The sequence below is a fragment of the Nicotiana sylvestris genome, chromosome 7, assembly GCF_000393655.2.
Source record: "Nicotiana sylvestris chromosome 7, ASM39365v2, whole genome shotgun sequence".
In the NCBI taxonomy this organism is placed as follows: Eukaryota; Viridiplantae; Streptophyta; class Magnoliopsida; order Solanales; family Solanaceae; genus Nicotiana; species Nicotiana sylvestris.
Window position 1 is genome coordinate 15,909,957 of NC_091063.1, and position 23,054 is coordinate 15,933,010.

The 23,054-nt window shown below is 36.2% G+C and overlaps 2 protein-coding genes across 2 annotated transcripts; both read left to right on the forward strand.

The window, feature by feature from the left end:
* The first annotated feature begins 7,590 nt into the window (after nucleotides 1-7,590).
* On the forward strand, nucleotides 7,591-18,995 carry LOC104212061 (GPCR-type G protein 1). Its single transcript, XM_009761243.2, has 13 exons — nucleotides 7,591-8,034; nucleotides 9,893-9,993; nucleotides 11,448-11,555; nucleotides 12,519-12,639; nucleotides 13,008-13,137; nucleotides 13,886-13,964; nucleotides 14,881-14,969; nucleotides 16,537-16,629; nucleotides 16,963-16,989; nucleotides 17,095-17,181; nucleotides 17,860-17,931; nucleotides 18,252-18,382; nucleotides 18,728-18,995. The coding sequence occupies exons 1-13, from the start codon at nucleotides 7,820-7,822 to the stop codon at nucleotides 18,882-18,884; spliced, it is 1,410 nt and encodes a 469-aa protein (XP_009759545.1). The 5' UTR covers nucleotides 7,591-7,819; the 3' UTR covers nucleotides 18,885-18,995.
* A 1,009-nt stretch (nucleotides 18,996-20,004) lies between these two features.
* LOC104212060 (transmembrane emp24 domain-containing protein p24beta2) lies at nucleotides 20,005-22,729 on the forward strand. The gene is made up of 4 exons (XM_009761242.2): nucleotides 20,005-20,356; nucleotides 21,187-21,373; nucleotides 21,502-21,609; nucleotides 22,374-22,729. Exons 1-4 carry the CDS (start codon nucleotides 20,123-20,125, stop codon nucleotides 22,505-22,507), a joined length of 663 nt encoding a protein of 220 aa, XP_009759544.1. The 5' UTR covers nucleotides 20,005-20,122; the 3' UTR covers nucleotides 22,508-22,729.
* Nucleotides 22,730-23,054: the final 325 nt, after the last annotated feature.

A 23,054-nucleotide genomic window follows, 5' to 3' on the forward strand; every position in this document is an offset into this window, starting at 1 on the left:
CATAGGGTCTCCACTCCCTAGTCGCTTTTCCAACATAGGGTCTCTATTCCCTAGTTGATTTTATTTTAGACATAGGGTCTCCACTCCCTAGTCGTTTTTCCAACATAGGGTCTCCACTCTCTAGTTGATTTTAGTATAGATATAGGGCTCCACTCCCTAATATCTTTTTTCCAAGAATACACAATCCTTATTTTATTTGTTTTCAAATAAAGAAATAATTTAGATTTTGTTACAATAACTCACGAAATTTTTCTAGTTAAAACTGGGGAAGAAATATTTCACTCGTTTGTTTGCTTTGGTATCTGAACAAGTTTTTCACCGTGAGGCACAGGGTTTGAGATGACCAAAAGAAGAAGGCTCAACCCAAATAAAAGAAAGAAAGAACAAGAAATGAATTTGAACTCCAAGTGTAGAAGCGGAGAAAAGATGCGGACTACTCAAAATTTGATTGAAGTCACAAGCTTCGCATGTCCCGCCTTGATCCGAAAAGCTGAAGAAGAATGAACCAGCGGTTGCAGCTAACGAGCATCAAGATTCAAATCAGAGTATGCAGGAAGAACCATCCAAGACTCAAGATCAAGCTTTAGAAGGTTCATAGATAGGAATCTTGTAGTTAGCAGTCGATCGACTTAGCTAGTTTAGCTTTTTCATTGTTTATTTCGGTGTAATAAGGAGCTCAGCAAGCAGAAACAGCAGCAGCAGCAATAAAATCACAGTTTCCTAGTAGTCCCAGCTACCAAAACTTCCAGAACTACACTGACTTGATTCCTTTATAGTCAAGGATATGTAGGCAACATCTGAAGCAAGGTTTGGTCAGACTTTTTCAAAAGATGCTTCTCATGAAGTTTCGAGCGGGCAAAAATCTCTCGTAGTTGCTCATTTTATCTTTGCCTGAAAACCCTTCGTGTTCCCGAGCAAAGAGGGGCAGCTGTGAGCATGTGATTTCCGCCCTGTACGAAATACTCCTATAAAATCCCAAGGAAATAGTTTTTCTGTTAATTATTTGCCATTTTAGGAATTTTTGTAGAATTTTCTTAATTATATGCATTTTTGTGCATATTTAATTTTTATTTAAATCATGAAAAAATACTAAAAATATCATGCATGGCATGTAGGATTTATTTTTACACTTTTAGAATTAATCAGTAATTATTTATTTTATAGAAATTTGAAAATCACAAAAATAGCTCATTTTACATTTTTTGTCTTTTAATTTTTAGTTTATTGATTTTTCTCTTTAACTTAGAATTAAGTGATGTTTATAATTTTTATAATTAGTTAATTAGTTTAATTTCACACTTTTATATAATTTAGGATTTTTAATTAAAAGAAAAGAGGAAAAAAATTAGAAATAAAAGAAAGAATTGAAGAAGAGGTTTATTTTTAAAATTGGGCAATTTTTACACCTAAATTTGGCCCCAGATCCAATACTAAATAACCCACGACCCAAGCCCAAAACTAAATCCACCCGGTCCACCCCCATCAAAATGAAACAGCGTCGCTTGCTAGCCTTTAATCTCAGCCGTGGATCTCCCATGATACAACGGCTGAGAACTAACCCTTCCCCCCCTATAACTATCCGAACGGACCCCCTAAACCTCATTACCCTCTCATTCCATCTCTTTGCTCTCATAGTGCTTAACCTTAGCGCCCCAAATGCCAAACCTCACCGGCCGGCGGCGCCGTTCCAAACACCTTCATTTCTTAACTAGGCGACCACTATAACCCTATCGTCCTATATCCATCACCAATTGCTCTAAAACCCGTACCCATTTGCTCCAATTTTGGAGTTAGATTCTGAAAAAAGACCAACCCTAAACTGTCCTTTCTCTTTTGATTTTTGGGGGGTTTTCAGGCTCGATTGAGTCAAAAGTCATGCTAATCGATTGTTCTTGACAAGAACAATCGATTAGCATGACTTTTGGCTTATTTCGAGGCCACCGGATTCCGACCAAGTCAAACGCTGACCGGCCAACCTTCGACAAATACCATCGTCCTTTGATCTACTCTGTTTGTTCAAGTTTTTCCGGCAAAAATCAGGTCGTTTCTGCTTCTTCTCTACTTTTCTTTAGTCAGCTATTTTATTTTTTATCATTTAGGCATCATTCTTGTTTATTTTTGTTGGTTTGTTTGAATTTCAATAAAATAAGTTACTTAGTTAATTGTTGTTATTAAAAATAGTTTGATATATTTTAGGATAATTAGGTCGGGTTAATTTAAATTAAGGTTTGTTTTTCTTCAATTGGCTACTTCTGACTTTGGGCTGCATGGTTTAATCTTTCTTTTTCTGTCTTTAATTGTTAGTTTCAGTACTTGAAAGTAGGTTTTAATAATTTCCCTTTAAAACTCATGCTAATATTAGGTTTAAAGCTTTCCTCCGTGTTTGTTTCAGTTCTGTTAAATTAGGGTTAAATTGTTTCTTCTGTATTTATTTCATTTTCGGATTCTGTTCATGAATTTAAAGTTTATTTGCTTAATAGTCTATTCCTTTGATCGGTTCATGTGTGGTAACTATGATTTTGGGATATTAGTTTTGATTTGCTAACAAATAGGAACTTTAGGGACCTAGCTGAACCAAAAGTTTAGGTAAAAAAATGAAATAAGCAGTTTTTAAAAGGTTAAAACTAGACTTTTACATTAAAAAATATCAGAATGTTCTAGAAAAAGTACCAGCTGTCCAAATTAGTTTCAAAAGATGCTGAAAATGGACAGCTGGACATTTTATCTTCTGTAGAAATGCTGTACTAGCTAGGGAATTTAGGGTAGAATATTCCCTAGATACCATTCTTTGGGCACTCAATATAAAGATAACCTTCCTTGACTCTCACACAGATGAGGACACCTTTTTTAGCCTCAATTTCTGCAGAAAATCTCTAAAAACACAATCAGATTTTTAGAACCTTAAAGAGCATTTCAAAAAATTTCAACTCTGTCTCATTGAGCAGGAGTTTTTGCATTTCCTTTTTCTGAATTCCACCTAAATCAGAACTCATTCTCTTTCAAAGTTCCTGGGTTTCTTGATTTACAAAATGGTTTGAATTGGAAGCTGCGATACTGCTAGGTTGTTTGGCTACTGTTTCATTAGTTTTCTGCTTGGTTTCCTTTACTCTTTTCTCTGAAGATTCACAGCTTTGCTTCTGTTCTTTGTAACCAGGTACTTCACCCAAACCATGAAATACAAAGTTGAAACATGCTTGGCTGGATGATTGGAATTGCAGATCTATGTTTTCTTCTTTTATTCAAAGCACTGTCTTGTTCTTTTTTCCTCTGTTTTGTCCTTCTCTTCATCTGTTTAAATCCTCATGTCATTGAGTAAAATTTATGCCTATTTTTATTTAGTTTTGTTTTAGCTTTTGAGCTGGAAGTTGGCAATGAAAACTTCATGTGTACATAATAAACTAGACTACTATTTGAAAGATTATATATGTAGGACTATTTTAGATTTGTTTTTCTTAAGATAAATATATTAGTGTAAGTTATGAGGAGTGCTAGTATCACAACACGGTTTCTTCTTTGCTAGCACGACTGTAATATTTTGGAAGTTTTTGAGAATTTTGATTTAGAATGAATGTTTCAATTGAAAAATCCTTTATATATCCTGCAAATAAGAGTTAGTCCCTTTGTAAGAAAATGATACAACTAATTGGCCTTTGATCTCTACTGATTCCATGTACTTTTTTAGTGAGGTTGTTCCTCCGCGTTTCAAAAGTGATGTAGATTCCAATTTGGTCTTTTAGTATTAGATACATGTTAATTAGTTAGGGCCTATTGTATTATGCGTTTCTTTTAAAGCTCATGCAATTTGGCTTAAAGGTTCTGTTGTGATTGCAATATTTGTTGTTAGCATTTAAAACTAGACCATTGAAAAATTGGGCCTACTGATGGCCCAAGTCATGATTCCTAGTCAAATTGGACCCCTGTTACTCGATTTCCCTCTGGTCATGCACTTGGGCCCGATTTTGGGAGCCCATTTGATGACATCCCCACTTCCTTTTATCTCGCTTGCTCAATTTTATACTGGTCTGCTATTGGCCCAGTTTCTCTTGTCTAAATCGGTATGAACTTGTTTGATATTAAGCCCAAAATATTTGTAAGCAAGAACTCCTTTATTACCTTAATTAAACAAGCCTTCTACAATTGAGGTGTGCCATCTTTCCCTAGATAACCTATGACCCTCATATAAATATTAACTTAGTATTAAAACAAGCTCAAATAATCGTAGATTGCTTTAAGCGCGCAATTAAATTATTACAATTACCGGTATGATTTTCGTGACGTGGTTGTGATAACTAATTTTAAATTAGATTAAAATAAGAGTATTTTTAGATTCCCTTTAAAATATATACCCCTTTTTCTTAAAATAATTTGAGGCGTGCCATGCTTAAAACCCATAATATATGGCCCTCACAAATTTAATTCAAGAGTTTAATACTTTTAAAAATCGAGGTGTGCCATCAATTAAACTTTCCATGGCCCTCATAAACGTTGTTATTAGTTTGAACCTTCATAGTTTCTTTAGGCGCTCTCTTTAAACAATTCATCATAGCAACGGATACGGTTCCCGTGACGTAGTTGTGATCTTTAAAATCCGAGTGCACATTTCATGTGACCCAATTTCAATTTCTCAACAATGTTAAATAGAATGTGTCGTGAACCGCGGGTGCATTTCATGTAGCGTGGTTCAAGATGTGTTTTACATATAACATCGAATCTTCCTAAAAGCGGTTATAAAGCTAAAAATGCATAATAGGTTAAACATATCATAAATCGGATAATTGGCCAATTTTAATAGTTTAAGCAACCGTGCTGGAACCACGGAATCCGAGAATGCCTAACACCTTCTCCCGGGTTAACAGAATTCCTTACTTAGAGTTTCTGGTTCGCATGCTTTTAAAATAAAGTCAAAATTTTCTCGATTTGGAATTTTAAAATAAACCAGTGACTTGGGACACCAAATAAACTATTCCAAGTAGCGACTCTAAAAATAAATAAAATAATTCCATTTCGATTAATGTCACTTTAGTGGGAAAAACTCCCTTATATTACCCTCGGGTGGTAAAAAAGGAGGTGTGACAATAGTTCATACCGATCATGCCGCACTCCGGTACTTGATGACGAAGAAGGATTCCAAAGCTAGGTTGATGCGATGGGTCTTGTTACTTCAAGAGTTTGATTTGGAGATTATGGACCGGAAGAGTAGTGAAAACCAAGTGGCGATCCACTTGTCCCGCTTGGAGGAGGAAGGGAGGCCTCGTGATGGCCTAGAGATCAATGATTCATTTCCCGATGAGCAACTCCTTTCGGTCTCGGTGAATGGTATGCCATGGTTTGTGAACGTTGCTAATTTCCTCGTGACTGGTATAATCCCGTGTGATCTCTCTTCTAACCAAAGGAAGAAGCTCAAATGGGATAGTTTGGACTTCTATTGGAATAAGTCGTACTTGTTCAAGATCTGCACGGATGGTGTGATCCGAAGGTGTGTCTTGGAGGAAGACCAATTGAGTATCTTAGAGGCTTGTCATTCCTCTCCCTATGGTGGCCATTATGGCAAAGTGACGACGACTTCAAAGGTTCTTAGTTGTGGGTTTTATTGGTCAACTTTGTACAAAGATGCAAGTGAACTTGTGAAGAGATGCAACGAATGTCAAGAAGAGCATTTTTACTAGGTTTGACACTCCTCGAGCAATCATAAGTGATGGGGGGTCTCATTTTTGTAATCGAGCCAATCACAAAGTTTCTAGTCCTTATCATCCTCAGGCGAGTGGCCAAGTTGAAATCTCAAACAGGGAAATCAAGAGTATATTGTCAAAGACGGTCAATGCAAATAGGACCGATTGGTCAAAGAAGTTAGGTGATGCTCTATGGGCTTATAAGACTGCTTACAAGACTCCAATTGGTATGTCTCCGTACTGGTTAGTGTTTGGGAAAGCTTGCCATCTACTAATTGAGTTATAGCACAAGGCCATGTGGGTTTTGAGGAAACTAAATCTTGAATAGGTGCGACAGCAAATCTTTGTGTGGAGCAGCTAAATGAACTTGATGAATTCTGATTCCATGCTTACTCCAGTTCGTCCTTGTATAAGGACAAGATGAAGTACATTCATGATAAGTATGCTCGTGGCAAGGAGTTCAAAGTGGGTGATTTGGTTCTCTTGTTCAATTTTCGGTTACGTCTGTTTCCGGAAAAGCTTAAGTCGAAATGGAGTGGACCTTTTGAAGTGGTGCTTGTGACTCCTTTTGGTGCACTTGACTTGAAAAACAAAAATGGAGAGGTTTTCTGAGTTAATGGGCACAGAGTCAAGCACTACCTTGGGAAGATTGATGACAGCCACGTGGTGACACTTATTCATCTAAAGGGATTAGATGGTAACATGTGCCGTGCTGCGACGTTAAATCAGGCGCTTCTTGGGAGGCAACCCATGTGTCTTTCTTTTTGTTTTTCTTTTTAGTATAGGATTTGCTTTTGGTCTAACTGGTGTGAGATATGTGTAGAATTGTTTAGATGCAGTGCAGGACTAAACCGGAAAAATGATGCACTCTCTGAAGTTTGAACTGACGCCGCAATGCATTTTTCGCGGCCGCAATGGCCTTGTTGCGGGGGAAAAATTTCATTGCGGTCCGCAGTGTTGATTGGTGAAAAGTGGAGGTTCTCTGAAGATTGTTATCGCGGCCGCAATGCATTTTATGCGGTCCGCGGTGCCCTACCGCGGCCGCAAAGCATTTCTTGCGGACCACGGCACCATTCTTGCCAGTGATTCATGTATTTGAGTACCACGGACCGCGGTGCATTTTGTACGATCAGCGGCAGGTAGGTATAGTAGGTCCCAGGTTCTTTTTTATAAATAGGACCTTAGGCCCTCATTTACCATTTTCGCACTTTTGCTTTTCTAAATAGTAAAATTCATCGTTCATCCAAGCCCTAACTGTACAAACTCAAACTCTGTTTCTAAATCATTTGTGCTGCATCTCATTACTGGTAATTTTAATCTTTCCCTAGTTTTAAACCTTATTTTATTTTCTTTTAACTAGTTAGCTGTACTTCTTTTTCTTCCCTTTTCTTTAAATTTGTAGCGTAGGTTCACATAATGATGTTTAGGTTAGGGTTAATTAGTGAAGAATGACGATTAACCACCTAGGAGATTAATAACATGTGAATTAAGGCTTAAAATGAGAAAAATGTAAAACCCTAGGTTGGTGTTGCTGAGTGAGGCTTACCGCGGTCCACGGTGGATTTCTTGCGATCCGCGGTGCCTCTCTCCGGTCCATAATGCCATTTTATGCGAACCGCGATGGTAAAACTTCAGAGATTTGAATGTTGAGGACCGGACCGCGGTGGATTTTGTTTCATTTGGACAATTACAACTCTTTCAAATGTAGTGTACATAATTCTTGTGAAGATTCACAAGTAGAGGACTCAAAAGTGCACATTACAATAAATTGAAAGTTAAATTTGCCTGACCAAATATCACAAGGATCAGAAATACAATCTATTATATTTTTGGGGATTACAAGTGCAAATTGTAATTCCAAACACAAAAAAAGTTCTCCAGAAAAATTCTTTTTCTTCCAAAACCAGTAATCACAAAAACTAAACAAAATCAAATCTCAAAGTTTTAGGTGATCCAGTTCAACTGATGCTCTTGAGAAAACTATTATTGTGAAAAAAAGGGAACAAACAAAGTCGGTGAAATGCATGGGAATCATCATCACTATTTGTTTATTGATATACAATAGATGCTGAAATGTGGGGTTTAGTAACGTTATACTGAAGGATAGAAACTCCAAACTCAGAAAAGGGAAATCAGTGCAATAATATTCAATGGGATGGGGAAGAGGATTATACGAGGGAGTAATAGGAGTGGGATCGTTAACTTTACTGGGTTGGACGGGGTTATGGTTCTTGAATCGGCGACTGTATAAAGAGTATGAAGAGAAGAGGGTACTGGTTCAGATCATCTTCAGTGTTGTTTTCGCTTTCTCCTGCAACCTTTTTCAGCTTGTCCTTTTCGAGATCATTCCCCTTCTTTCTAAAGAGTATGCTTTTTTTTCTTATTCCCACTGTTCATATCTGCTTTGTATTGAGCTTATTTTAGTTTGATTTGTTTAGCTGCGAACTAGGTTAGGAGAATTATTTTGTTTTATTTTCTGAAAGTAATATAGCATTAATGGGATGAGAAAAACACAATTTATAATGGCAGAAACTTTGCTTTTGTTTTTGCTTAATTGGAAACCGGTGAGCTGCCTGTGTGTAACTATTGGGGTTCATACTGGAGAAAACTCTGTGGTTGATAGAAGATAAATCCCAGTGTTCAGTCTAATTGGGGATTATGTTCTTTCTAGTTAGAGATTGTCTTTGCTGGCATAGTTGGAAATTCTTCATTGGATCTGTGGCATTGGAATATAAAACTGATGAATCCTGATTGATCAATCAATGGGCTAGGTGTCAATCCGAAGCTAGTTGGATCGCTCATATATATCATCTATATTTGTTTTGTTCAACTGGGACATTTTCCTTTCACTACTGGTAATAATTTGTACTACGAGGCAAATTTCGGGTACTCTAAAACTATCAGTTCTGTAAATGTCACTGTTTGAACATTGACATGCAAGTCTTTGACCAGATTAAAAGGAGTCCTGGTATATACCAGACTAATGTACGTATAATAACAATAACCAAGCCTTAAACCAAACTAGTTGATCTTGCGTACATTTATGGTTGGTTCTTCCTTTGTGTTCTTTAACTAAATTCATATTGATTATGAGATTAGAGGTCTTTGCAAACAATTTGTTTCATGTAACTTTGGATACACCTTATCTCCTTTTAGCACATCAATCATAAGAGTGTCATACCTACAAACGGGGTATTTGGAGGTTTATATAATGAGGCATCTTTGCCAACTTTCACTTATTTTATCCTCTATATGTGCTACATGCAGCTTCTATCTTATGTAATCATTTTAAACCATGTCTAATCTTTTCCATTTAAAAGCTTGTCAACTCTTCTGTAGTTCTTTCCTTTTACTTTGTTATGTACCCTTTTATTGCATAGTATTCTTGTAGCACTGATGCATTTCAACTAGCTTATTGAGTTCTATGTGTTACATCTTTAGCTATATGTTAGAGCATTGAAGCCCAAAAGGTCCTGTAGCAAACTTTTGTCTCTAAAAAATCGTGTCTTCCACTCTCTCATTCTGTTTCTTTTCAACTAAGATCTTTATTTTTTTTACATAAAGGGAATATAAAGAGAGTGCGAGATAAGAAGCAAAACATAAGAGTTATGAAAATTCTTGTTTTCAAAGTCCTCTTTTGGTGACAGCTGGCTTATGATTATGTTCATTATAGTTTGTCTCCGTGTATGCATATCTATAATTGTTAACTGCTGCTTCATCCTGCAGAACCTTAAAGTCACACAAACGAAAGATTGATTCATCATGTTGACGTTGTTTTGTGAACATTGTAGTTTTGTGCAGACACTATGTCCTCAATACCAGTTCAATGTATGGCCTATCAAAAATATAGTTGCATGAATGACTCTAGTAGGTTATATCATACTTCTTTCACTCCTTTAAAGAATACCGATTGTGACGTACTTGCTTTTTAAGAGTGTAATGTTTAACCACATTACTGTATTGACATTGGTAAAAGAAAATGTTAGAAATAATAGTTCATGAAGAAAAATGGCATAATTAGTTGAAAACATGTCAGATCATGAGTAATATTTATATAAAGTAGTATTATCTTATATTAGTTTGAATTTTTGGAGAGAGAGAGAAGTGTTCTATGAAGATGTCAGTAGGTCATTTTTTGGGACAGGGAACAGTATCTTCAGTCTGTTTTACTAGATTTGCACTATCTTTTAGATTTTTATATGCTGTTTCTTTGTAAATTGTAGGGCAAGATGGATGAATTGGAAGGTGGACTTGTTTTGTTTGATATTGTTACTAGTCTTCATGTTGCCCTATTATCATTGCTACCTGATGCTTTGCAACAGTGGTAAGTTGCCCTATTGTCATCACTACCTGATGCTATCTATGATCAGGCTCAATGAAAACTTCAGTTTTAACCTTTTACATACCTTTGTTGAATCTGCTCTATCCTCTTTTTGTTTTCTTTTCTATCTTTATTTTAATTTTATTTTTTCCATTCCTGCTATTGATAAGAATTGGCTGATGCTGCTTACTGTGCAGTCATTTTAGTCCCCAGATCCTTCATGGCACAAAAAATGGGATATTTTTCTTCTCCTCTTGCATGAAAAAGGGCAAAGACTACCATGAGGCCCTCTAGACATGATTTATTTATCGATCTCTCAACATAATGCGTTTTCTCAAGTACTTTTAAACTATTTATAACATGTGATGTTGCTCATTTTTTATGATTATTCTCTCAAGAGAAAAAGTGATAAGATCCCAAGTATTGGATACTTTATGTCCTCCGCAACTCAACTCCTTAGCTATTCAGGAAAAGAGAAAAGAGGATAATACCTAGAGAGATGTGCTTTGTGGAAATTCCGAGATGGTGTTTGTAGGAATCTTTACACGAGCTTTATTTGCATGATTTCCTTGTCTATGCACGTGGAGGTTTCATGGTAGTTACCTCTAAACTTTAAGTAGATGGCGTCCTTCTGCATGCTTGCTTCATCACCTTTAAATGCACTTTGTTGAAAGCACTAATTTGGATCATGCTCTTAAAGTGGAAGAGAAGGACTTTTATCATGTGGATTAAGTGACAAAATACGAATTCAGAAAGTTGTTTATTTTGGAATTAGTGAAGACTTGATCTGGTTATGGGTTACTAAGGCTAGGTTAGAATTCTAAATATTTAATGCACTTCGATAAAATTGACTATATGTTCTTTGGTTACCTTGTGAGCTAGTTTTTGCCATTGGCTTAGGACCAAGATCCATCTTCTTAATGTGGCATCATAGCCAAACCCGTCCCAATTTTTGGTTTATCCAATATTGGGCCACCATGTTGTATTGTACCTTGAGTGTGCTGGAGGGAGGAGGATTTAAGTGTCCTACATTGATTGAGATAATGGTTGTTGTTTGCTTATATGGTTTGGGCAATCCTCGCCTCAGAGCTAGTTTTTGGGTTGAGTTAAGCACAAAGTCCATATTTTTAAAAAGTGTATGTTTGATGTCACATTGTTGTCCATTTATGCAACTTCATTGCAAATCAACTGGCTACTCCATGTTCTCCTGTAAGGGCCAACAAATAATATCATAATCACCATGAATAAATAGGACAGTCTTGAACATAACCATAGAGCAATTTGATTATATGTACTCCAATGCTGTTCCAACATTCTCTCTCACGCGCACAAGTTGCATTGTGGTATGTAGTGTTGACTTTTTACCATGAATTTTTTCACACTCCAACAGATATTAGATTGTACCATCTCAATCACCTCTCTTCAGAAAATGTTTTGAATCTTGAGTTTGTATTCAGGCGTGAGGAAGGAACGGGCTGCAGTGGGTGCTATCTTATTCTTGTTGGCTTTTCTCTATGGTTTTTGGCGTTTGGGCATTCACTTTCCAATGCCTTCACCTGACAGAGGTTTGTATAGTATCTTGTTGCACACGGATTTGATTTCGCACTCTCCTTGTTGATTTGCTGGATATTGCAATATGTTCTCTGGGCCTCACCTTTATGAATAAGACATCATAGTGACATGATTATATAGGACCAGAAGTTTTCCCCTCTATTCTTACTGTAATTTTTAAATTTTGCGTGAAGAAGAAAGCTACTCTAGTCTCTCGAACCATTTCTTTAGTCTGGTTTTCTCGTCTACATATTCTCGTAACCGGACGGGGATGAACTCCAGATTCTTTCTACTGTATCTTAGTCATCATAGTGTTTGCTTGCTCTAACTTAGAGTATCTGTATTTGATGGAAGAAGCTGTAACGTTTTGTGAAATCTTAAGTGAAATAGTTAAAAATGATTGAAGATGAAAATGAAAGATTCTCTAAGGGTATCGCTAGAGTCCCACACTAGTTTAGGGTATGAGTGATAGTCTCCTTATATGCTTTTGGACAATACTCACCTCGTTAGTTAGTTTTGGGGTTGAGTTACACCCAATTTCTATTTTTTTTTAATATGGTACCAGAGCTAGACCAAACCCTATTTTTGGTTTACCCAGTTCTCACCCCGTGTTATGTTGTCCATGCTTTGCATATCCAGCCCCGTGCAAGCGAGGGGGTGTCAGATTCCCACATTGGTTAATGGTATGGGCTGTAGTCTCTTTATGTGGTCTTGGATAATCCTCATCCCAACTAACTTTTGGGCTTGAGTTAGGCCCAAGATCTATTTTCTTAACAAATCTTATTGAAATTCATAGCCATACTCTATTGACTTTACCCACAGTCCCAGTCACGGATTTTAATATTAAAGGTAGTGTCTATAATGACTCATTAGACTACATGGGAGGTCCACTCAGTTTATTTGAAGTGGACTAACAAATATACTTGTAATTTTTCCTCAGACCCTTGTCATCTTTGTATTCTACTTTCTTTTTTCAGGATTTTTCACCATACCTCAGCTGGTTAGCAGGATTGGAGTGATTGGTGTGACTGTCATGGCTATCCTTTCAGGTTTTGGAGCAGTAAATTTGCCATACAGTTATCTATCTCTATTCATCAGGTAAGATGGGAGGATAAGATGCAGCTTAAGTTGGTGCATGTGAGTGCAAACACAGTTGGTTTCTAGCTTATCTTCTTGGAGATGGCACTGAACTAGATCCAATAGTGAGCTGTACAGTACACTCCTTTCTGAACCTCCTTAGTGTAATGGAAAAACTGTTATTTTAAGAAAGACAGCTTTGGGTAATAACCCCTTGCTTTTATCTACAACCTACTATAGCCTTACTTGGACTGGGTTTTACCAATTTGAATTTGATACTCCTAGCATTTAGTCAAATATATGTTGAACTTAAGTCTATAGTAAAGGAGCTTATTATTTTTATAGTAATCATATTTGGTTTTAGTTTCCTGACTCTTTCTATATCGAAGAGAAATAGAGGAATCTGAGATCAAAGGACTGGAGAGGCAGCTAATGCAGTCAATTGAAACTTGCATTGCAAAGAAAAAGAGAATTATTCTTTGTCAAAGGGAAATGGAGCGGATCCAAGATTCGGAAGAGGTAATTGGTTAACTTAAGCTTGTTTTTGTATGCTTTCTTTATGGGTACACAGGCGTGCCCAAAAAAACAAGCACGGAAAGAAACACGCAGATTATGTCTGTAGGTAGCCTGTACTTTTTCTTCTCTGTCATACTAGTGTAAAGTCATTGATGATAGCTTAGTATCTAAATGGGCTGAGACACTTTATTATGCCTTTGTATACCCTTATCCTACCTGCGTTGGAAGTCATAGGTACTCCGTGCAATTCTTGATAATATCTAGAGTACATATATATAGTTCTACTGCATATTCGTTCAAGTGAGCCAACTGAAATGCCCTTAGCACACTTCGGAAGGGTGGACAATTAGCTATAGCGGTGGGTGTTGTAGCGTTTGTCAGTATTTCCTGCATGAAACACTATCTTGAGTATCTCTGTCATACCCTTTTCTAAATCAAGTAGCATTTTTGGAAAGATATTGACGCCCTTAAGAAATACTATAACTTGCTTTAGAAACCAGAACTTAATTTCTTGCTGGAGTTATACTGCAACTGTCCATATTTAAAAGAAAGTTTAGCTGATGTTTGGGAAGGTGTTGCTGATGTTTAACTGTCCGTATTTAAAAGAAACTTCAATTTTCATATTTTACATCAGTTGCTATTGCCAAGAGATAATAAAAGAAAGAAAAGGGAAGGTGTCCTTTTGTGGTTCTGAACATTTGCAGTTTCTTATTTCTTTTATTTTGAAGTACTCTATTTGTTTCTGCTGCAGAAAACAAAAGCGAGTTCCTTCTTTAAGCGCATTGTGGGAACAGTTGTACGATCCGTTCAGGATGACCAAAAGGAACAAGGTTAGTGTATGGTGGAAAGTTTCTCCAGGAAATTTATTGATTCAAGTGCATAAAAGCCTCCGTGTGGAAGATTCATTTTATTTTTATTTTTTATGTCTCCTACATGTGCTGATTGTAGTTAATTTCTTCTGCGACAGTTCTCAGTTTCTATTGCTGCCTCTCTCTCTCTCTCTCTGCTATGATTCTTTTCTAATATTATATAGTCTGACCATGCCATAGTGACAGGTGAGTAAAAAACTATTCTGGATGGATGAAGCAGTACATCTGAAGACTTAAAAAAAAAATGGCAGTAAACAACTGGCATAATGATTGATGCTTTTTATTCTACGATGTGGGAAGTGAAACAATTCCTAACTTTATTTTGAATGATCACATTTAGGGCCTATTACAATGTTCAAGAAGAAAGTTCATTATTGTGATTCTGATTAGCAGGAGCGATAGTGGGATAAAAGCTCGCAACTTTTTCCATTAACTTCAAAAATTTGTCGGATTAAATGCAACTGTTTAAATAACAATTGATAATAAGGAGAAATCGAGTGGCGTAAATTGCATTTTTGAAGAAGTGACTTTCTTTTCGGGGCATCTTCTAGTTATATCGCATTTGAATGGAGGGAGACATTGTACTTTAGATGTATGGGTTGACATTCTGTCACTCTTTTTGATAAGATGGTTTGATATACTGTCACTCAAGTAGGACAACAGCAAGGTGGCTTCCTTTTCCTCTCTAATTACTAGGATCTACGAGCATTACAATAAGTCACGTAACGTGTTCAGCGTTCATCTGTTTAAGTTTGTTTTTTCCTTTTTTTTTGAACATCAAATGCTCTTTTTTCAACTGTACATGATACTTACATCACTTTCTAACAATTCTTTGACGCAACTTCTCTTTGGTGTTGGATGCACGTCATGCATGAAGATATTAGAAACATGGAAAACGAGGTTCAGGCCTTAGAGGAACTATCAAAGCAGCTTTTCTTGGAAATTTATGAGCTTCGCCAAGCTAAGGTTCGTATTGAACTTTCTTATTCTGTACTCCCTCCGTTCCCGTTTACGTGAACCTATTTCCTTTTTGGTCCGTTCCAAAAAGAATTCCAATTCTATAAGCTTTTATAACCACACAAATACTCTGGGCCCCATTTTGACTTGTTTAGGACCGCAATTCCAAAAGTCTTCATTTATTCTTAAACTCCGTGCCCAGTCGAACATGTTCACATAAATTGGAACAGAGGGAATATTATTTTTTTACCATCCACCTTGCTAAAAATGACCAATGTGATTGTTAAGAGTGTAATGTCTGAATAAATTATCATATTGATTTGGTAGAAGGTTAAAACTATAGTTTGAAGTGTGAAAAGTTGGAGTAGTTATTCTGTATCATATAACATCAACTTGTGAAATATGAGAAGTAGTATCAAGCTACTTTCTCAAAAAATATATAAAATTAGTAGTATCAACTTATATTAATTTGAATTGACCAGCAAACAGTTATATTAATTTGAATTGTTGCGAAGGGTGGAGAAACACTCCTTTTAAATATTTAAAGAAATAGGTCAGCGCTTTTGGGGAAGATTGGATAAAGAAGGTAGGTCACAGTCACACTCAATGGTGTGGCCTAGTGGTCAATAAAGTGGGTAACACCAGGGTTCAAATCCCAACGAAGACACAAGACCACTATATGCTTTCTTCTCATCTGTCTAAGCTTTTGCTGGCAGAGTTAGTATCTATGCTGGTGTGAGGTAGCAGGTAGCCGATGGATTAGTGATGATGCATGCAAGCTGGCCGAGACACGACCATTATATATTAAAAAGAATTATGAAAGTAGGTCTCGTTGAGACAGGGAGCGCAAAATTACTATTCCACTCTCTTCCCTTCTGAACTTTTCCTAGCAGACTCTCTTGTGCAATATAAGTTGTGCGATGCTTAACTAAACCTTCCTGAGGTTTGAAACTTGTTTTCCCTTAATTCATCATTCCTTGGCTTCTCTTTTTCTCAGAAAAACCCATCAGGCTTACTTATTTCCAAACAGTTGGCACCTTTAATTATATCAAACAGACTACCATTTTGCAGGAATGACACACCTCGTCTCTGGTTAAAATATTAATTCTGCTCGCATGGTTTGAGCAAATTATGCAACCAAGAAACCTTCTCCTCCTTCCTTCCCCCTTTCCCCCAAAATGTATACATGTATGACAATATTACATGGCCGTCATCTTTTTCTTGGACCTTTTGCTTTCTTTGGTTGTTTATCAGCTTTCCTAGTTGAAGGGTTTTGGGGCAGGGGGGTTGTCTACTGTATTTTTCGTGTCTCCTACTCGACAAGGTAGTCCCTCTATCTATATGTGTTCATTCAGCTTCCTTAATTCGTCTTTGTGTTGCGTTTTTATAGGTTTTTTGTTGTTTTACCTTATGAGAGCAGCACACTATTCCTTTATTTGTCCGCAAGCTCATAATTTAATGGTCCATCATCTAGTTCAGCTTGTATCGTGAAATTACTTTCTTTTATTGATTTAATTCAATTGCTTTGAATCTACTTTCTTTGTGTTTAACTGCTTCAATTTGTTGACTACACCAGGAAGCTGCTGCTTATTCTCGAACATGGAAGGGTCACTTGCAAAATCTTTTGGGCTATGTGTGTTCTGTGTATTGTGTGTATAAAATGATAAAGGTATGAAAATGATGTTAAATTTGGTAAATTTGAGCACCTCTCACATGATGACTACTCTTTTCCAGTTCATATGACAGGCCTATGTTAGTGTTAGCAGGAAACTTGATTGATGTTTTTCTTGTTGATTGACACCACTGCACAAACTTTTATGGTCCTCCATTTCTATATCATATTAATACGGACATGGACAACAAAGTTTGTTTATGTTGTGGATTTGCTGCACTGCACACATAGGTCTTTCTATGATCTTTCGTGTTGCTTTCACCCCCTCCAAATTCTGCTTATTATTATTATTTGAGCCAGATAGCTAATTGACCATTTTAACTTTTGCAGTCTCTTCAGAGTGTTGTTTTCAAGGAGGTATGCTTCTAAATTAGAATTTCATCTGCTTAGTGATTCACTTTTCTTTATATAATTTATAGCTGAATCCTTGAGATTTGACAACAAGCATATTGTTCTTGACAGGCCGGTTCTGTCGATCCTGTAACAAGGACAATCAGCATATTTTTACAGTTCTTCGACATCGGAATAAATGTCAACTTATTATCACAGGTTTATCTACTCTCTGCATTATTTCATCTACTCATGGTATTCATGGTTATGGTTCTACTTGTATGGTAGCCTATCATTTGAGTGAAGCTATTGTTTGTGTTAGTACATTTTGGAGATAAACCTTCAGCAACGAGATTTGATTAAGAAGCTAGCTTCTAAAATTCTTGCATGAAATTGGAAGTAATTGGGTCGAAGATGAAAGTGCTTGAAGAAAATGTCTTTTGGTTTTACCTATTAGCAAAACCGCTGAAAGGAAACTAGATCAACATTCTTGAAAAGTGAAAGCTGAGAAGCTAATTCAAGACATTTGCAATTTTCCTTTTTGTATGATAATGGATGTGTAAGCACATTAAAATTTTATAAGAATTAAAATAAATATGGAACCTAAACTAAATCTCATTGATAATAAGACAATCTTTAACAGTATACTGTTGTCTTTTAATATCAAGTCGAGGTTATCTTTACTACCTGAGTGAAATCAATTGTACATCATTTAATAGGGAACAGTGTTATGTTGGATAGGTGAAGGTGTCACTCATCACTGTTGTATGAGTGACACTGTAAGCTTTAGGAGCTCATTCTGAGGCTCTTTCTTTGTAGTTTTGTTCTTTCTGCTTGTATTTCGTCTTTTATTTTCTGGACAGGAGTTATCTGACCATTGCTCCCTCGTGCGTGCAGTACATCTCTCTCCTGTTCATTGGGGTGTTGATTGTGGTATCTGTGAGGGGCTTCCTGACTAACTTGATGAAGGTAAAATTATGCTTGATGGTCCTTTTTCGAAGTTTGCTGGATGTCATCATTTATGGTTTATGTATCTAGAACACACATGTTCATCTTGTTGACTTTGTTTTACTAGTTGCTTTGAGATAACAAAATAATTTCAACTTCTTTTAAGGTTTAATCTTAAACATTTCTTCATGAGTAAATCCTCCAGTTTGGTTGCACATGTACCCGCACAATAGACGCAAGGAAACTACTTGACATCCTCTTAACTGTTTGGAAATGAAAACCCAGCTTTTTATTGACTCTAGTATCCTTCAGCTAACTTGAAGTGTTTTGGTTGTGCTCAGTTCTTCTTTGCAGTTTCCAGAGTTGGAAGTGGATCATCAAGTAACGTCGTGCTTTTTCTCTCTGAAATCATGGGAATGTACTTCCTATCATCCATTCTTTTGATTAGAAAGAGCCTGGCAACTGAATATCGGTATGGTTACTAGTAATAAGCTTTTTATTTTGAATATTTGTTCTTCATAATGTTCAATACTTTAAACTAATTGCGCTCTATTTCCTAACATGAATAAGATACTTCTCAATGCCATTTGCTGAGTTACTTGAAAATTTATTGGGGTGTGTAATCATAGCTATAACTTTTTAACTAACCATTTTCGCGAACATGGGAAAATGCTATTAGACTAGTACATTTAGTTGATTCTGATACTGGAAAAAACTTGCTCCCACCTGGTTTTTACACCAAACAACACGTTTACACCAAACAACACTAATTTACCATCTGATATATATATCTCGCTCACTTGATTTATGTTGGCAGGATAATCATAACGGATGTTTTAGGTGGAGACATACAGTTTGACTTCTATCACAGGTGGTTTGATGCAATATTTGTAGCCAGTGCTTTCTTATCTCTGCTTTTGCTATCTGCACACTATACAGCTCGCAAGGCTGATAATAAGCACCCAATTGATTAAAAACCATTTTCCTCAGTGAAGAGGCAATTTTTATTTTTAGGCCACAAGAAATTACCACTATTCTTTGTAATGTTGTATAATTGATATAGTAGAAATTTTTGCATGATCAAAGCCCTATGGTTCACATCTTCCAAAACTCAAGTTGACAACCCAAACTGTTCCCTTTTTAAAGGAAAAGTTTAAAGAGGCAGCTTCACTAGTCAAGATGTCACAATCAAAGGGTGGTGAAGGTCGACTTTTCAATTAATCCAAACTGACCAAGATTTTTGGTTGTTTGGGTTTTTAGTTCATCGCACATTTTGAACTAATTTTTTTATTTTTTATTTTTATTTTTGGCTTGATTTTGACATTTAAAAGGAAATCTTGAAAATTTAAAAAACAAAAACACAAAATTGACCTATTTTGTGTTCTTTTTCATTTGATTTAGCATAGATTATATCAATGCTCGCGTTTAATATGGACTTAAGAATTTGTAGCACGTAATTTTAGATTTAAATCAAGTTATTCTCTTTCCCATTGTAGAAAGAGAACATGTTTTGCACAATGCTATGGTAAATACTTTCAATGATCAAAAGAGTATTACACATCAATCTAGTCGACACTAGAATTAATTAGAAGGGAGAATTGGCCGGGAAGGAAATTGGAGACTTTTGTAAAGTGTAAATTAAGATAATGATGCACTCACGATTACACTAGTAGGGGTAAAATAGGTTTTATCAAAGCATGAATCGTTGAGCTCTAAGTAGTATTAGCAATAGGAGAGGATGCAACTTAACAAATAACAAATAAATTAAACGATCAAACCGAATTAAAAAGAGAAAACTCAAATTCAACCAAGCTTATTTTGGTCCCGATTGGATTATATATTTACAAAATTGAAAATCGAAAAAACAATCCCAAACAAATGGAATAATTTCCTACTCTATTAATTATGTGAAGAAAAAAAAAAGATCTTTGTAAGTCCAGTTAGGGAAGGAAAGGAAAAAACGTGTAAGAGTTAAACGTAGCATTGACAGGCATAGGGAAAAAGTAGGAAGAATTCTAGTACAACTGAAACTGAAAGAGTTCGTTGCTTCTTTCCTAGAACTAGTATATATATTGGCCAATCATCAAATATTCTGTTAAACCTATTTTATTCAGTCCATTCACTTCTTCCTTGGATTTTGAAGGTAAATAAAAAAGCAACCATATATCCAATACATACTATTTTTGGCTAAAATTGATAAACCTAAATAGAGATGGGAATAGGGTCGTCATGGTCAAGAATGGCAGTAACAGTGGCTCTATTACTGTTGTTGGGGGTCATGTGTTGGGGGAAGGGAATTCATGCAATTAGATTTGTAATAGACAGAGAAGAGTGTTTGTCTCAGAATGTAGAATACGATGGAGACACTCTTCAACTCTCCTTTGTTGTCATCGCACCTGACACTCCCTGGCATTATTATACTACTGAGCCGTCCCTCCATCTTCTGGTGATGCACTTCTTTTGTTTTCTGTTTTTCCATGGTATCCATGTCTTTTTTTTTTTTTTTTTGTTTAATATGTGAACATATATTAGGAAAAATCGATTCTTGTTTCTATTGTATATATATGTAGTGCGTGTTCTGGGATTTATCTTGCCTTGTTGTTACTGTTTCTTTTTGTATCTTTCCTTGTGCCGAGGGTCTATCGGAAACAGCCTCTTTATATTTAGAGTAAGGTCTGCTTATACACTGCCTTCCCCGGACTCCACTTGTTATTATTGTTGTTGTCGTCGTATTTTGTGATTTGTGGAATGATAGACATAGGATTAGTGTAGGAAATTATACCAACTGGTTGAGATGAACAATATTCTGGTTTGGGTATAAATTGCTGAGAGTTTAGCCTATTTTTGTTTCCAACACGCCAGCTCACATGCTGTCCTGATTCTTTTTTGTATGCCAAACTAAACACGTGGTAATTTCCTGATAATAGGTTGTTGCAGTGAGACTCAGAACTTTGAACCTCAGCCTGCTCTGATACCATATTGAATTATGTCCATCTCATCTAAAACCTTAAGTTGTTAGAGAGCACACTTTTATTTACGTAATTATGTTTCCAACTTTTATGATTAGAAAGAGTCAAAAGCAACAGCGGATGGAACAAAGCGAGGATTTTAAGGAAAAAGAGAAACATAAAAATCATGACTTTAGTGCTATCAAAAGCAACTGAGCATAGGATCTAGAAAACATAACAATTTAGGTTTCTTATGTCTAGTATTAAACTGTTTCTTCCATTTTCTTCATTGCAACACTGTTAACATATAGTTCTGTTTAATTATCAGATAAAGGGGCCTTCTGGTGAGCCGGTTCATGAGTTTCGCGACAAGTCTAGTGAAATGTATGAGTTTAGGGCTCAGAGAAAAGGCGTTTATCAGTTTTGTTTTACAAATAACTTGCCTTACCATGAATACATGGACTTTGATTTACATGTTAGCCATTTTACACACTACAATCAGCCTGCAAAAGATGGTAATAATCGTCTTGGTTCATAACCATACTTTTTTCTTTCATTTTTGGTCAGTTTTTCTTATTTTTTCTCTTGCAACTCTCTATGGTTACACTTACAAGTGTGATGCTTTCGTGTTAAATGGATCCAGAACACTTTGATCCATTGCTGGAACATATATCAAAGTTAGAAGAAGCTCTTCAGAAGATACAGGTTGAACAACATTGGCTTGAAGCGCAGACTGAGCGTCAGGCATCAGGTATCATCGGGTGAAATTCAAAAATAGCCACATTTACAACTGGTAATTGAAAAATAGTAAAATTTCAAAAGTAATCGAAATTTAGCCATTTTTCATGTAAGATAAAATATGAACAAAAACACTGTTAAAAATTCGGAAATATTCCAGCATATTATGCTGGAGTTCGGATTTTTTACATATGAGCTATGTTGGAATTGAGTTCCATCATAGTATGCTAGAAGTTTATATGCAGGAGCTCTATAATCCCGCATATTATGCTGTCGTGCCCTGGAATTCCAATATAATATGCTGGAAGTTTATACGCAGGAGCTCCATAATCCCGCATATTATGCTGGAACTTTCTGTGTTTCAACAAAACAATGGCTATTTTTCAATGACTTCGCAAACGCTGGCTAGTTTCGATTACCAGTCCGAAAAATGGCTAGCCAGTGCTATATTGACAGTATCATCTTATGAACCTTATATGGTTGAAAGAGAGTTTGGGAAAATATTTTATCTCCTCTTGTGGGGTCTGGGGAGGGTAGTGTGTACGCAGACCTTACCCCTATCTTGGGGTAAACAAGTTTCTACTTAACATTTGTGTGAGCAGTGGGGTAGGGAAGTCATTTTGTTTATAAGGAAAATATTTAGGTCAACCAAACATGAAAAAATTGAAAATATTTCCTGAAATACCAAAAACACCCAAAGAAAGAAAAAAAGTTGCTTTTTATTTGAGAGAAATGCATATTGATATGTGGGCTAATATTTTTCTGCTGGAAATGCAGTGAATGAAGGTATGGGGCGAAGAGCGATGACCAAGGCCATTGTTGAATCAATAGCTCTATTTTTGGTTACTGAGCTTCAGAGTTTCCTCCTGCGACGCCTTTTTGAGAAGAAGCTTAAGTCATCTAGAGTCTAAAGCAGTGGCAGAGTCAGAAATTCATGATATTGAAACCTGCAACCTAAAGCAATTACCAAATTAGACAACTTGGAGCCAGTCTTGCTAATCAAGAAAATTTTGATGTCTATAATGTATAGTTATTCCTTAGTTCGATACACAAATGATGATAGTTAAATGATTATAAAACGTCTCTCTTTGATTTGGATTGTCTAAATTGTTTTTGATATGAGCATGTTTAGATTGGAGTATAAAAAATTCCGTATCATTTATAATGGTGTAAATAGATAAAGAAAGGGCAACTAGGTGCACTAAACTCCCGCTATGTGCAGGTCCAGGGAAGGGTCGGAAGGACTATTGTACGAAGTCTTACCCTGCATTTTTGCAAGAGACTGTCTTCACGACTTGAACTTGTGACCTCCTGGTGGCAACAACTTTACCAGTTATGCCAAGGATAATTCAATAACTACAAACTAGTGTGATTAATGAAGCTAATTTAAACAAACACCTTACAACAATGATTATTAGATAAATATGTGTGTCTTTGTATAGCTTTCGATATTTATGT

Excerpts from the sequence above, each read along its gene's own strand:
- LOC104212061 (XM_009761243.2), top strand. The coding sequence starts at position 7,820 with ATGGGATGGGGAAGAGGATTATACGAGGGAGTAATAGGAGTGGGATCG. Across the intron at positions 9,994-11,447 it reads CCTGATGCTTTGCAACAGTG|GCGTGAGGAAGGAACGGGCT; the intron begins GTAAGTTGCCCT and ends GTTTGTATTCAG. Across the intron at positions 16,990-17,094 it reads AGAGTGTTGTTTTCAAGGAG|GCCGGTTCTGTCGATCCTGT; the intron begins GTATGCTTCTAA and ends TGTTCTTGACAG.
- LOC104212060 (XM_009761242.2), top strand. The coding sequence starts at position 20,123 with ATGGGAATAGGGTCGTCATGGTCAAGAATGGCAGTAACAGTGGCTCTA. Across the intron at positions 21,374-21,501 it reads CAATCAGCCTGCAAAAGATG|AACACTTTGATCCATTGCTG; the intron begins GTAATAATCGTC and ends AAATGGATCCAG. Across the intron at positions 21,610-22,373 it reads GACTGAGCGTCAGGCATCAG|TGAATGAAGGTATGGGGCGA; the intron begins GTATCATCGGGT and ends CTGGAAATGCAG.